This window comes from Aspergillus japonicus, assembly GCF_003184785.1.
Source record: "Aspergillus japonicus CBS 114.51 unplaced genomic scaffold BO86scaffold_61, whole genome shotgun sequence".
In the NCBI taxonomy this organism is placed as follows: domain Eukaryota; kingdom Fungi; phylum Ascomycota; class Eurotiomycetes; order Eurotiales; family Aspergillaceae; genus Aspergillus; species Aspergillus japonicus.
In genome coordinates this window covers 1-13896 of record NW_020291698.1, presented here as the reverse complement: position 1 = coordinate 13896, position 13896 = coordinate 1, and the positions used below count along the sequence as shown (strand labels likewise).

General features: G+C 52.1%; 3 protein-coding genes across 3 annotated transcripts; 2 read left to right on the top strand and 1 right to left on the bottom strand.

Moving 5' to 3' along the window:
• The first annotated feature begins 149 nt into the window (after positions 1–149).
• On the top strand, positions 150–2796 carry BO86DRAFT_391975 (exosome nuclease subunit RRP6). The gene has a single exon (XM_025672713.1). It carries the CDS (start codon positions 251–253, stop codon positions 2624–2626), a length of 2376 nt encoding a protein of 791 aa, XP_025524048.1. The 5' UTR covers positions 150–250; the 3' UTR covers positions 2627–2796.
• Positions 2797–2854: 58 nt separating this feature from the next.
• On the bottom strand, positions 2855–3967 carry BO86DRAFT_391974 (putative membrane protein). The gene is made up of 4 exons (XM_025672712.1): positions 3685–3967; positions 3384–3606; positions 3134–3267; positions 2855–3040 (listed from the first exon to the last, which is right to left on the bottom strand). Exons 1-4 carry the CDS (start codon positions 3884–3886, stop codon positions 2976–2978), a joined length of 624 nt encoding a protein of 207 aa, XP_025524047.1. The 5' UTR covers positions 3887–3967; the 3' UTR covers positions 2855–2975.
• Positions 3968–9853: 5886 nt separating this feature from the next.
• BO86DRAFT_194776 (Ras GTPase activating protein IRA2) lies at positions 9854–12948 on the top strand. Its single transcript, XM_025666699.1, has 4 exons — positions 9854–10332; positions 10391–10524; positions 10581–12429; positions 12492–12948. Exons 1-4 carry the CDS (start codon positions 10128–10130, stop codon positions 12650–12652), a joined length of 2349 nt encoding a protein of 782 aa, XP_025524046.1. The 5' UTR covers positions 9854–10127; the 3' UTR covers positions 12653–12948.
• The last annotated feature ends 948 nt before the right edge of the window (positions 12949–13896 follow it).

Below are 13896 nucleotides of genomic sequence, written 5' to 3'. Positions count from 1 at the left end.
ACGTAATCCACATTGAGGGTCGGAGGCTTGATTGATGTTTACCGCACTCGGTAGGCGGTCAAACGTACCCCGGCGTTTCTCCACCTCCGAATCCGCCGGCGCCATTTTTTTCCTTTGTCGCGCGGGACAAGAAATTTGAACTGCAAGCAAGCAAGCATTCGCCCGAGATTTGTAAGAGAGAGAAGACCACATCGGGCTTTTCTTTCTGTCCTGGTGTCTGGGCTGCCTGAATTTGATTTTTGAAGAAACCATGAACTCCGCTGCAGATTTCCCTCCGTTCCAGCAACGGCTGACCTCCTCGTTGGTCCAAGTGACGCGCACTGTTGGCCAGCTTTCCGCCGAAGATGTCGACTTCCACCGATCCTCGAACGCGGAGGTTTCGGACTCGTTGGACGAGCAGAGCAGCCGGCTCCTCTCCTTGACCTCGACGCTGCTGAAGGCCGCCACTGCGGGCACGGATGTGTCGGCGCCGACGCTGGAGGATGACGACTCCCTCGAAGACAACTGGCGCGGCGTCGTGGATGTGATCGATGCGCTGCTGGAGCGGGCGGATGCCTGCCTGGACGAGTTCACCGGCGTGATCAAAAAACTGAGCCCCTCGCAGCAGGACCAGGCCGCCGCCGCCGCCGCCAAGGCCGCGAAGACCAAGGCCGCCGCCGCCCGATTCCCGACCGTCTACGACTATGGCCCGTCGAAGATCCCCAAGCCCCAGCTGCTGTTCGAGCACCTGCCCGACAACACCGACACGTCGCCGTTCAAGCCGCTGCTGAAGTCCAAGCCCCACGCGACGGTGCCGTTGGAGCAGTCGCTGAAGCGGAGCGAGACGGCAACGGGCTATGTGCACCCGTACGAGACGGAGATCCGCGCGGCCAAATTCCCGCCTTCGACGTACACCGTGTCGCCGCCGCAGGAGTATCAGCCGTGGGAGTTGACGACGGCGACCTTCGTGGATACCCTGGAAGGCGTGCAGGAGATGCTGGAGGAGCTGAAGGGGGCCAAGGAGATCGCGATCGACTTGGAACATCACGATGTGCACTCGTATCAGGGTCTGGTCTCGTTGATGCAGATCAGCACCCGGGACAAGGATTGGGTGGTCGATACGTTGAAGCCGTGGAGAGAGGAGCTCCAGGTGTTGAACGAGGTCTTTGCCGACCCCGGGATTCTCAAGGTCCTGCACGGTTCGTCCATGGATATGATCTGGCTTCAGCGCGATCTGGGGCTGTATGTCGTCAACATGTTCGATACGTATCACGCCGCCTGCGCGCTGAACTACCCGAAGCGTAGTCTGAAGTTCTTGCTGCAGAAATTCGTCAACTTCGAGGCCGACAAGAAATATCAGATGGCCGACTGGCGCATTCGTCCCATCCCGGAAGGCATGTTCGATTACGCCCGCTCGGATACCCACTACCTGCTCTACGTGTATGACCACATCCGCAACGAGCTCGTCGAGAACTCTACGCCTGATAACAACCTGGTCGACTACGTCCTGGAGCAGTCCAAGAAGGAAGCCCTGCAGATCTACGAGCGTCCGGTCTACGACGCTGCAACCGGACAGGGACCTGGCGGCTGGTACGATGTCCTGTCTCGCAACCAGATCGTCATCAACAAGGAGCAGTTCGCCGTCTTTAAGGCGGTGCACCAGTGGCGCGACCAGGTGGCGAGAGAGGAGGATGAAGGTGTGCAGTGTGTGTTCCCGAAGCACGTGCTCTTCAGGGTGGCTCAGGCCATGCCGACGGACCTGGGCACTCTGTACCGAACCCTGTCGCCTATGACGCCGATCGTCAAGGACCGAACCGATGATCTGCTGGAAATCATCAAAGCGGCGAAGATCGAGGGTGCCGACGGACCGGAGTGGCGCGATGTCTACGTGAAGCCAACCAAGAGCACGCCGGCAGCCTCCGCTGAAGGGGTGGCGGGATTCTTGCCTGAGCCCACCGCAGACGACACAGACCTCCCCACGGCGGTCCGTTACGAGATCTCGCAATTCTGGGGCGGTGTGCTCGACACGCAGTCCCCACTCCCATCTCCCAAGATCTCCGCGATTGCTTCCGCCGAAGCTCTTCGTCTTTCCTTACCCCTCCCACCCATGCCCAGAACGGTCTCCGAAGCTCGCGAGAAGTTCGGAGTATCCGCGCCCGCCGCCCCCGCGAAACCCGCCGCGACCTCGGCTCCACCGGCGGCAGCGAAGCAGGAACCCGAGGCGAGCGAACCCGAGAACAAGTACTTCACCATCAAGGAGAAGGGTGGCCCGCGCAAGCGCAAGGTAACCCCTGTCGTGGAGCCGCAGTCCGAAGTGGAGGGCACCAAGACCGACGAGGTCGTCAGCTCCGCGGCGGATCTGGACCAGGACCTGAACGACAAGCCCACGAAGAAGCAGCGCCGCAAGGAGAAGAAGAACAAGGCGGCTGCTGCTCCTGCCGCCCAGACCGCGCAGGCTCAGCAGCAAGAAGAAGCGCCGTTCGACTACGAGGCGGCGGCTTCGATGTTGAATGCCAACCCCGCCGAGCAGGCCTCCAGACCCTCGAGACGGAAGCAATTCAACCCGTACGCCAAGGCATTGGAGGCCCCCTCCGGCGTCCGCAAGCAGAAGCGCGAGATGGCCGGCCGAACCGCCACATTCCGGTGATTTGTCGTCTTAGTCAGGCTTTATGTTTTCCTTTGGGAGCTGGTACATGCGAGGAGGAAGGGAGGGGGAAAAAGTTGGAAAATATGTGTTGTTGAGGCGGGGGTGTTTTACTAGAATTCAATTGTATGCATAGCGATACCCGGGTTATATTTTTGCAGATGAAATGCAGAGCATTATCTTTGTCATTGGTTTTTAGGTCTGTGAGATGGAGGTAGGTCTATATACGTAGTATCAGTAGTGGAAGGTATAACCACCAACCCATTTTTTTGCTTTTTTCTTCTTTTGGACATAAGTGGTCGACTCAGAATGTCCGACTCCAACTCTTATTACCCCCCTTATGAAAGAAGATTCAAGCAGTGGTGGACAAAACCTTGCGCCTCTGCTTGACCATATACTTGTACATCATCACCGATCCTGCACCGAAGGACATTAGCCACCCCGCTTTCCCCTCTTGCCACCCACCAAGTCACCCCAAAGGGACGGAAGGAAGGAAGGAAGGAAACTCACCAGGCGCATACAGCCCCAAAAAGAAGACAAAGATCCCCTTCACCGCGACGCTGTCCGTCACCCGGGTCGCCTGGAACATCAACCACCATTCACTGGCGATCCCGATGGGGTAGAGACCCAGGAACAGCGAGTATCTAGCCCGCCCCGTTAGCCCGTAGCCATCTAGTCGGTCCCCCTTCCCCCCCCGAGAGGGACAACAAAACAGACCCCGGGGGACATGAGCGAAGGGACCGGGATAGGAGAACCATACCGCAACCACCGCAACCACCGCGGCACCGCCGCCGCGCCCGCCACACTCAGCACGGCGAAATACGTATACCGGATCGCGTCCGCGGAGGCCCACGCCAGCAGCATGGCCGGGTAGACGGCCGTCGTCCTCGTGGTGACCGGAAAGGCGTAGTTGATGGCCCAGACCTGGACGCTGCGGGCGAAGATCTGCGTGAAGGTTGTGAAGACGGGGGAGCGGGTGAGGCCTTTTTTGGAGGGAGTTAGTTTTCTTTTTTGGGGGGGGGGGGAGAGGGCTGGCTGGCTGGCTGGCTATGGGACCCTACCCAGGGCGGAATGTAGGATCTCCAGGCTGGCGAGGGTTTGAGTCCATCTTGTCCAGGGTTCGAGGGTGGTGTAGAGGGTTTCCGGGGAGGAGGGGACAGGGGAGGCGAGGATGATGGAGGTGAGTAAGGTGAGGAGGATGCGGGTCCAGAGGAGGGCGTTGGTGGTGTTGTAGAGTAGGAGGTAGGAGGTTTTCAGGGTCATTTTGGGTCTGGGTTGGTTGATTGGGTGGATTGGGTTGTTGGGTGAGGTTATGGTGTGTTTTGAGGGGGGAGTGTGAAGGTGCAGTGGGATTTGGAGATGAGGTTTTATTTTGTATGGGGGTTGGGGTGGTTTTTTAGTGGGGATGATGGAGTGTTGTGGGTTTGCATGTGATTCGGGTCTTTTTTTGGGGAGGTTGTGTTTGTATGAGCGGAAGAGGAGGATTATATGCCGAATGGAAGGAACAAAGTTAGAGAGATGTCGAGCTAGAGGCTTGTGTATAAGCTGTTTCTGTGTTTCTGTATAGATCAAGGTGTTTTTGATATCATCTTCTGACTCTGAAGTTTAAGTTTCTGAGCTACAGTTTATGCTTCGGTTGGTTTCCACTACGGTGGAATTGTCCTGTCTGCGATACTGCAATCTACATAATGTGGTCGACTGACATCGATGGCACATACCAATGAAGAAAGGAAACCCGCATCCAAGGCCCCCCAGCAGGTCCACAAATGCTGCAGAAGCCGCCATGCGCAACGCGCAATGCGCAATGCGAAAGGAAGCGAACCTTGAATAACCCCCGCTCGGTAATTGACTTCCGCAGGTGAACCACGTGTTGACTGACGCTTCGGTAAGCCCGGCCCGTCACCGCCCCCGTACTATCTCCCGTCTGCATTAGGTCTAGTGGTCCGGCTTGCTGCCGCCTGAGGTATACATGGTTATCGGCGTGTCTTGTGTTCTTTGGCTGTTCTTTGGCTGTTCTTTGGCGAGATGGGCTTTCAAGTGGTGTGAAGAGATGCTGCTGTGTGTAGTGAGACATGCGCTCTGAATCGTCAGGTACAGGCTTGAGTCTGACACCGCTGTTTCACTCTACATGTACTGTACTGTACAGATTGGAATGAGATTCGGAGTATGTGCATCTTGCTGCTCGGATGTGGGGAGGAAGTCATGGAGACTTATGTCCGTGTATCTTTCTGAGTATGAAGGCAAGTTGGTGTGCTAGAGTCGACAAATCCCATAGGTTTGCTATAACAAGATCAAGTGGATCTGACCAATGCAAAAACTAATCCTGAGCTTGTTTGAGCACCTCGCTCCAGAGTCATGCACCTCACTACATACATAGTAGTATGGGTACCCCGCTAGCTACACAGAACCTCTGATGATAGACATCCTGAGTGAAGAGAGAAGCAATGCCACTGGCGATCGAAAAGATCTTACGCGTCGACTGCTGGCTGTACACCTACGTGTCTTGAGAAGATAGATCATCTGATCAGCACTCGGCGCACTCAATCGAAATCTTGTTTTCCTCGAGGTATGATGTCAACTCAACCTCGCTTATCACGGAGGAGCAGGACTCCCAGATGCATGATTCACGTCATCAACGATGTGAGAAACCAGGGTGTCCATTGTCCCTGGCGTGTTGGTAAGCAAGCCCTTCCTGATCGGTAGGCATCCGATCTATCGGCATGATCGCCAGAATTCAATAGTGACCCTGGACAAAAGCAACAAACAATACAAGCGGTCCGAGCTCACGCTTTTTTTTTTTGTTTGCTACTAAAATGTCGTCGCATGGTGGAGGTGGTGGAGGGACACTAGAAAAGTCAATTGGGTCGCACACATGCATGCACTCCTGCACTCCTGCACACCCTGCAATGGCACTAGCAGCTGCAGCTGGCGCTTGTTGTGTTGCGGTGGTTTTCTGAGAGTAATAGAGTTTCTTTGGTGCTGATGGCGGGGTTCGTCCGGTTGTACTCGGTATTATGGTCGGCATGTCACTGTCTGATCCCGGGGAATATTGGGTTGGTTGAGTTAGTGTCTAGATGTGAGGAGGCTGGGTGTGATTGATAGGGACAACCAAGCCTGTGTCGTTTATACACAAACAAATACGCTAAATGCTATGTCACCAGACGAATAGAGATGTAGAGGTCAGCTTCTTATTCAATGTTCTAGCCACTGTTCATGATGGGCTGGAGTAGGGGGCGAAATCTGTCAGGTTTGTGCTAAAACAAGTAAGTCTAGACCGGCAATCAATCCGAGTAAGAATAGGTGAGTAGGTATGCAGGTAACCCGCCATCGTGGATTGATTGCTACGGTGCAGCAGGAGGCGGGTGTTCCTTGCCCCAAGCCAGTCTCCAGGTCGACCCATCAATCACTAGATCTAAATTTAAGTTTGAGGACATCCACAGATAGGGTTAACCCGAGTGAGTGCCACGACTGTAGGTGCTAGCCGCCTATATCAGCACTCAATATAGACTCCATTGTTTGGTTAGTGGCTGGAGTCATGATGTAATGGCTAGTCGTCAGAGTACAGGACCATATGCCTGTATTCATCTAGGACAGACCTTGCAGGTTCAAGTACAACGGAAGAGAGATCGTGAGTTCGTGGCGACGTGATACGTGTGTAGTCAAGAATAGAATAAGATGTGAAACGGTGAAGCATTTGCTTCTAACTTTAGTGCCTTAGGCTGCCCACAGCAGAGCGTAGAAGTACGAGTAAATTAAGAACAGGCGGCAATGCACACACGCTACAGCACCGTAGCCAGTTGGTGGCACCAATCCGAGACAGGCCCTGACTCGGGGGGTTTTTAGGTTGACGCAGGTACCAACCAGCCTTGGGTCCCCCCCCCGATCTGATCAGGCGGAACTTTTAGTCGACGCGCTAAACTCCTTGAGGGGAAGACGAAAAGTGGCCCCGGTGGTCACGGGTCACACCCGGAGTCGACAGTGGCACTTGCTGCTGCAGCTGCTGCGTGAACAATTCAGGGGAAATGAAAAGCGAGAACCCCCACTGGTCTGGTCTGGTCTGGTCTGGTCCCGGGGTTTCAGGTCGTGGCTATTCTTACCTACATATTTCCAAAATTGTCTATACATACACACGTACACACATGCTTCTATACAAGTATAACCTGGAGAGTTGGAGCTTAGCGTGGCATTCACTATCTGCATGCGCATCTTACTGAGTAGGTCCCGATCGGTGGTCAGTAGGTCTTCGGTTGCAAAGACCACAAATGGCACAAAGGATGAACTAGAACGGTGGGCCTATCTGCTGTACTAACTCTGTACCACACTTCGGCCTTGCCCCTCTTTCTACTTCTACTGAGTACTTAGTCAAATCATCTGCATCCTGTGATTCAGATTGGTTAAGAATTCATAAAGCTTCGGGATCAATTGCAGCCCAAACGTGATCATCTTGGAGATTTGTCATGTCCTGCAACTGTGCGGTTCGTTCGCTGGCGGGGGACAATCGATGCAACTACGTTATGATCCATGTCTCGTATCTGAGACTCAAAAGTTGGGCTTCTTTTCTCCGGGATTGTTGCGTCAATGGTGGGAATCATCTACGATGTGAATCATGAAGTAATCTCTTGTGCACTTAAGAGTCAATTACTCACTTATGAGTATTCCATCCCCTCAGTTGTGCCTCCATTGCCCCGGTATTTCCGACCGACCGAGCCGTGGGCAAAGTGGCAAGTGGCAACATCCTCCGCTCAGGTACCGAACTCCTGATGGCACGACCCACGGGATCATGAATAGGATGGGCGCATTGGGCCAGGGGTAAAGAGTTGGGGAAAAGCGAACCCGGATAAAAGTGTTTAGTCTCGTGCTAAGGTTCTACGGAGTAATCAAGGTGTGGATATCAACTCATCTAGTCCCGACGCAATGTCTTTGCTAGTCGCTTAGGGTCGTTCTTAGCAGACTCATCCCGGATTAGCTCGTTCTTTCTGGCTTAACAGGTTCTCTTATTCTCCCCCCTTGCGTCGTCCTGCATGTCGACCGTCTGGCTCTCTGCACTACCGGTCGAATCACGACCCCCCAGGAGATGATCATCCGACTATCATCATTGGTGCAACGAACCCCGGAAAGGGACGGACTGTCGCAAGCATGGATTGGCATCAAGATGACGGGTGAGCGGTACAATCCATAGGTATGGAGTACAGTACGGAGTCCTTCCTGTACATGCCATGATCACCTCTCTCTCCCGGACAGGATCCGCGCCGTCCCCTACCTGCCAGGTGGTACTCGCCCTCTCCCTGAAGAGATGCGGGAGTCTGGTGGGAGTTCACTGGTGGGTTGCCGACCACCCATAGATTATTATTATTGTAAGCATTCTGAAGAGATTAAAGGCAACTTGGAATCCTAAACCTCAATCAGGAGGGCCAAAAACGAATGACAAACCACTTAGTCTGGCGCCGTTGATGGTCTGCCATTATATCCAAAACAGTTAGCCATGGAACCCATAGATAATGTCTGAAGGTCTGTCCACGGGAAGTTATGACCCGATGACGATCAATTCGGTCAATCTCCATTGTCCTCCGTTTACAGTGAATAAGTGCAAGTACGGAAGTGAGTAAATGCTAAGAGAAATCCCGATATTTTCTGGCGAATGTGAGATGGCCGCGGTGGTGATGGTGGTGGTGGTGGTGGCGGCGGAAGGAGGGGGACCGTTCAGGAACAGGGCATGGTTCGTTTTGATTACAGAGTGGAGAGCGCTGGAGCAACCGCCAGTTCAATCAATCTGTGGGTATGGGCCTAACTACATACTGCAAGTTTAGTTAAAGTACGGAGTACTGTCCAGTACATACATTATACCTACCGTTGAGATTTGAGACAATCCAACGTACCACCGCATGCACCGTCCCCTCTTTCTCGGCCTATCTCTGCCGACCAGCATGGGAAATGAATGCTATATGCAGTGTAGGGAGAAGAAGAAAAGGCAGAGGGGAGGGTAGCTTATGCATGCCGGTGCCTGGGGAGCACCAAGCACCAAGCACCAAGCACCAAGCACCAAGCACCAAGCACCACCGACTGTACCACACCCTTTTTATTTCACCGTCCAACCAGGCCAGTCAACGAGTCAACCGCGTTGCGTACCTGCTTGGCCCTTGTTGTTCAACCCGTCCGCCCACTGTTGCTTTTGCTGCAAGTCACACGGAGACCAACTCCACCACCCTTTTTCTTTTTCTTTTTTTCTTTTTTCTTTTCTTTTTTTTTTATCTTTTCCTCCTCCCCTTCCTTCCCCCTCCCTCCAAATCTCTACTCATAGTACTATCATTTCATTTTTAATCCCCATTTTTATTTTTGTTTGTATTTTATTTTATCTTATTTTATGGATTCTTTTTATCCTTTCCCTTTTGTTGTTTTCAACTCAAACTGACCTCAGAACCAGCAATCCATGATCCATCCTTCCCCCCTCTGATCCCCATCCAGCCATCCATTCTTTCTCCCTCTACTCCGTACCCTCTGATTTACTACCATCGTACACACTCCTTTCCTTCTTGTCATTTTAGAAGTTTAATTAGGATTCTGTCAATCATTCTCTCAATTGATCTCTACTGCTCTCTGTAACATAAACCCAATAACCTATATCACCATTCCAGCAACCGCAACAGCAACAGCAACATTGCGATACTCCATTGTCGCCAGTGTTATACTCGCTCATACTTGCTGGTGTTAGAACGGGACTGCGACTGACTAGTACTACTTTGGGTGCTGGTGGCCCTGATTTCCATCTGCGTCCGACCGGCATCTTTCTCCTCCTGCCCCCCCCTCCGACTCCTACTCCTCCCTCTCTCCAGTCTCTTTCCCTCTCTCTTTCCTTCTCCTCCTCCTCCACCTCCATCAATCTATTAATTAATTCCTGCCCATCCTTGCCTTGCGCTCCCTTTCTACATACGGCAGTGGTCTTACTTCTACTTATCATTTAATCCTGCCCACACTTTCGAGCTTGCGATCCCGTCTACTCTAACGTCTCTCTCTTATTCTCTCGGAGTTATTCCCACCGACTCCCTCGTTCTTCTCAACGGACCTATAGCCGCCGGAGAGTATTCGAATCGCCGTCGCCTGTGGATCGCTCCTATTTCGCTCTGCTCCTTGTCAATCCTTTACTTTGGCCACTTCAACGTCTGGCGCTTTCCGAAATTGGCCCTTCACCTCTCCCCATCGCCAGACTTGTCAGTGCCACTCAATCGCCGATCCAACGGTCGCGCGCTTATTCTCCTTCGCCGGTCGCCTTCGGCCATAGTCCGCACACGCGTTCGACAGGGGCTTCAATTCATCGCACGACGTTCCGAGTTGCGTTTGGTCGACATTGCCGTGCCATATTACCTTGGGTTTTCGGCATCAGCAGAACAGAGCATAACAAGGCGCCGAAAGTGCTTTTGCTGGTGGCTGGTAGTATTTACAAATCGCGACTTGCCGCCAATCTGAGTGCTTCTCTCCAGCGCACTATCACACTCCTTTAGTTCACACAATGTCGGTTGCTACAATGTTACAACCTGCCTCCAGAACGTCCACTTCATCTTCCTCGTCTTTTCAGCCCATGACGCGTCAAAATACAATGTCGTCCCACGACACGCGGTCCCTCCGCCAGTCGAAGCGGATGTCAATGAATGCGCTGTACATGTCGATGTCGGCGAAGGATAGAGACTTGGAGATTTCCGATGATCTAGCTAGGGGTGAGTCTGTTGTGACCTGAATTGCCCTCTCTGTCTGTTCTAACGTTGCACGGTACAGCCCAGAAGTTCCTCCAAGAGCTGAAGACGAATATTTCTTCACAATCGAAGAAGAATTTCGTTCTCGAAAAAGATGTCCGATACCTGGATTCTCGGATTGCGCTGTTGATTCAGAATCGTATGGCTCTAGAAGAGGTATGAGTCTGACAGCCGCTGCTGTTGAATTTTCCCACCCCTAACCCTGAGTCTAGCAAAATGAAGTTGCGAGCCACCTCGACGAAGTCCTGGACCCCCAGGAGGGATTCTTCCCCAATGACGACAAAACTCAGAAGTACGGCAATCTTCTCTTCCTCCTACAATCCGAGCCGCGTCATATCGCCCATCTGTGCCGATTAGTCTCCATGTCAGAAATCGACTCCCTTCTGCAGACGGTCATGTTCACAATCTACGGAAATCAGTATGAGAGTCGTGAGGAGCATTTGCTTCTCACCATGTTTCAGTCTGTTCTTACCTATCAGTTTGATAACACGCCGGAGTACTCGTCCCTCCTCCGCCAGAACACCCCCGTCTCACGCATGATGACTACATATACGCGACGAGGGCCCGGTCAAAGCTATCTTAAACAAGTACTCGCCGACCAGATCAATTCATTGATTGAGCTACGTGATGTCGACCTGGAAATCAACCCCCTCAAGGTCTATGAGACCATGGTTAAGGAAATCGAAGAAGAGAATGGATCGCTGCCTGACTATCTCGCAAGATCTGTTACGGCGGAAGCTGCAGCAGAGAACAAGCAAGTGCAGGCCATTATTGAGCCGCGCTTGAAGATGCTCACTGAGTTAGCGAACAAATTCCTGTCAACGATCATAGATCACGTGGACGAGGCCCCGTATGGCATTCGGTGGATTTGCAAGCAAATCCGGAGCTTGTCTCGTCGCAAATACCCTGATGCGCAGGACCAGACGATCTGCACCCTCATTGGTGGATTCTTCTTCCTTCGCTTCATCAACCCAGCCATTGTCACCCCACGCTCCTACATGCTGATTGAATCGACGCCGACGGAGAAGCCCCGCCGCACGCTCACGTTGATCGCCAAGATGCTTCAGAATTTGGCAAACAAGCCCTCGTATGCGAAGGAGCCTTATATGGCGAAACTGCAACCGTTTATTGAGCAGAATAAAGAACGAGTCAATAAGTTCATGCTTGATCTGTGTGAAGTGCAGGACTTCTACGAGAGCTTGGAGATGGACAACTACATCGCACTATCCAAGCGCGACTTGGAGTTGCAGATCACTCTCAATGAGATGTATGCCACACATGCCTTGTTGGAGAAACACAATGTGGCTCTGGCGCAAGATCAACACTCTCACCTTCATGTGTTGTTACAGGAGCTTGGTGCAGCACCGCCCCAGGTTCCGCGCAAGGAGAATAGGACCATCACAGTCCCCTTGTTCAGTCGCTGGGAAACCACTGCACTGGATGATTTGACCTCGGCCCTCGATATCACTCAAGAAGAAGTCTTCTTTATGGAAGCCAAGTCCACATTTGTTCACATTTTACGGTCTTTGCCGCAAGACTCTCCAGTCGCCCGACGCCCCCTTCGCCTTTATCGCATTGCAGAGGCGGCAGCAACCTCGAAGACTGGCGATGCGGCGATGGTCAAGAAGGGCATTCGCACCATGGAATTGTTGAGCCAACTTCAGGAGATGGGAGTGATTGACCGGTCGGATGATTTCAGCCTTCTCCGCGACGAGGTGGAACAGGAGCTGGTGCACCTGGGATCTCTGAAAGAAAAGGTATTGGAGGAGACTAAGAAGTTGGAAGAAGTCTTTGCGACCATCCGTGATCACAATGCCTACTTGGTGGGTCAGCTCGAAACATACAAGTCGTACTTGCACAACGTCCGAAATCAATCGGAGGGAAAGCAGCGGAAACAGCAGAAGCATCAAGAACTTGGACCCTACAAGTTCACCCATCAGCAGCTTGAAAAGGAGGGCGTTATTCGCAAGAGTAATGTCCCTGAGAACCGTCGGGCGAACATCTACTTCATGTTCAAGAGTCCTTTGCCTGGAACCTTCGTTATCAGTCTCCACTACAAAGGTAAGCTAAAGACTGTTCACTTGTGGCTCGTAGTGAGTTCTATGCTAACCCAGTGAACCTAGGTCGTGCACGTGGCCTTCTGGAACTGGATCTCAAGCTCGATGACCTGCTGGAAATGCAGAAAGACAACCAGGAGGACCTAGACCTGGAGTACGTCCAATTCAATGTGTCGAAAGTACTTGCACTTTTGAACAAACGATTTGCACGGAAGAAGGGCTGGTAGGAAGCCCTCGGTTTTCGGCTTCCAGGCCGATGACCGTGACGACTTACATGAACTCGAGCGGACGGCAAGCGACAACGGCTTCACGCTTGGGTGTCCATACTCGTAGCAGATGCTGCTGGTTTGTCCGTTCGTTTTACGCTATGATTTCGAGATGGATGGATGACCGAGATTTACCTTCTTCGATTGTCCCCAATGTTTCAAGACGGGGTTTGACGATCAATCATCGACACCTTTCCGATGACTTCTGATTTCAGTTTTCCTTTTCCCGTTGGTGTCCGTTGCCCACACAAGGCGGTAATACATAGTATATGGTGAGCACGCCTGTTGATCTCTGGGTGGCAAAGGCGCTGTTCTCGCTGGTTCGAGGATGAGCGCCCATGGCTTTAGTTATTGTCTTTTTCTCTACCCCGTCCCCTTTTGCGGCGGGCTATATCCTATGATGATTTGTGCCTGGATTTGTTTTGGCCACTGGCAATTGACCAAGGTTGCAGTGCACGTTTATATTTTTGTTGACTCATTTCTATGCCGTATTATGTCACACTGTCTATACATGTACCTATAACCATTGGATTTAGCGTTCACTTGCCGTACTATGGCACCTAATGAAGAAGATACTCCCAACGTGACTTGTGGCTCAGACCACAGTAGTAATTCTAAGGCGTGGAGCGTAGGAAGCACTTTGGTTCCGAGGCAGATCTCCCTACTCGGATCTGCAGAGAGCGGCTACACCTACGTCACCAAACGTATGAAGTGGTCGAACAGTCGGTCAGTCTAATCAGAAGAATTAATTTCAAACGGATGACACGAAGGGTGGTACTCTTGTAAGAAGGAGGAGCGGCTGATCAATACCAAGGGGAGAGTGAGAATAGACGAAGTGGTTGCAGGTGGAAGGAAGGAAGGCGACGCGGCGATCGCCCGTTGCTGAGGCCTCCTCTCTCAGGCATCGAATTCTCCTTCAATCTTGCTTTACTCCGTAGATCTTTGGAAGTTAGCTAGTTGTTCAGTTGTTCAGGTGTTAGTTGTTGATAACAATCGGATCGGTCTTTGTGACAGTTGAAACAATTAGTTAATCAGATATTTGAAATTCCATAATAAACCCCTTCTTCAAACTGATTCAATAGGAAAAAATTATCTATCATGTATCATCTATGCCCTTGTAGCCTACGTATTGTTTTCTGTTTTCCCCCTTCTCTCTCTTGTAACTGCGAACGTCCCGCTTGAGTGTGCCTCCCTCCCTCCCTCCC

What these genes read in the sequence shown, in the direction of transcription:
- BO86DRAFT_194776 (XM_025666699.1), top strand. Translation starts at nt 10,128, where the DNA reads ATGTCGGTTGCTACAATGTTACAACCTGCCTCCAGAACGTCCACTTCA. An exon ending in ATCGTATGGCTCTAGAAGAG is followed by an intron (nt 10,525 to 10,580) that starts GTATGAGTCTGA and finishes CCCTGAGTCTAG; the next exon opens with CAAAATGAAGTTGCGAGCCA. An exon ending in TATCAGTCTCCACTACAAAG is followed by an intron (nt 12,430 to 12,491) that starts GTAAGCTAAAGA and finishes CAGTGAACCTAG; the next exon opens with GTCGTGCACGTGGCCTTCTG.
- BO86DRAFT_391975 (XM_025672713.1), top strand. Translation starts at nt 251, where the DNA reads ATGAACTCCGCTGCAGATTTCCCTCCGTTCCAGCAACGGCTGACCTCC.
- BO86DRAFT_391974 (XM_025672712.1), bottom strand. Translation starts at nt 3,886, where the DNA reads ATGACCCTGAAAACCTCCTACCTCCTACTCTACAACACCACCAACGCC. An exon ending in GATCCTACATTCCGCCCTGG is followed by an intron (nt 3,607 to 3,684) that starts GTAGGGTCCCAT and finishes CCTCCAAAAAAG; the next exon opens with GCCTCACCCGCTCCCCCGTC. An exon ending in TTTGGGGCTGTATGCGCCTG is followed by an intron (nt 3,041 to 3,133) that starts GTGAGTTTCCTT and finishes CCTTCGGTGCAG; the next exon opens with GATCGGTGATGATGTACAAG.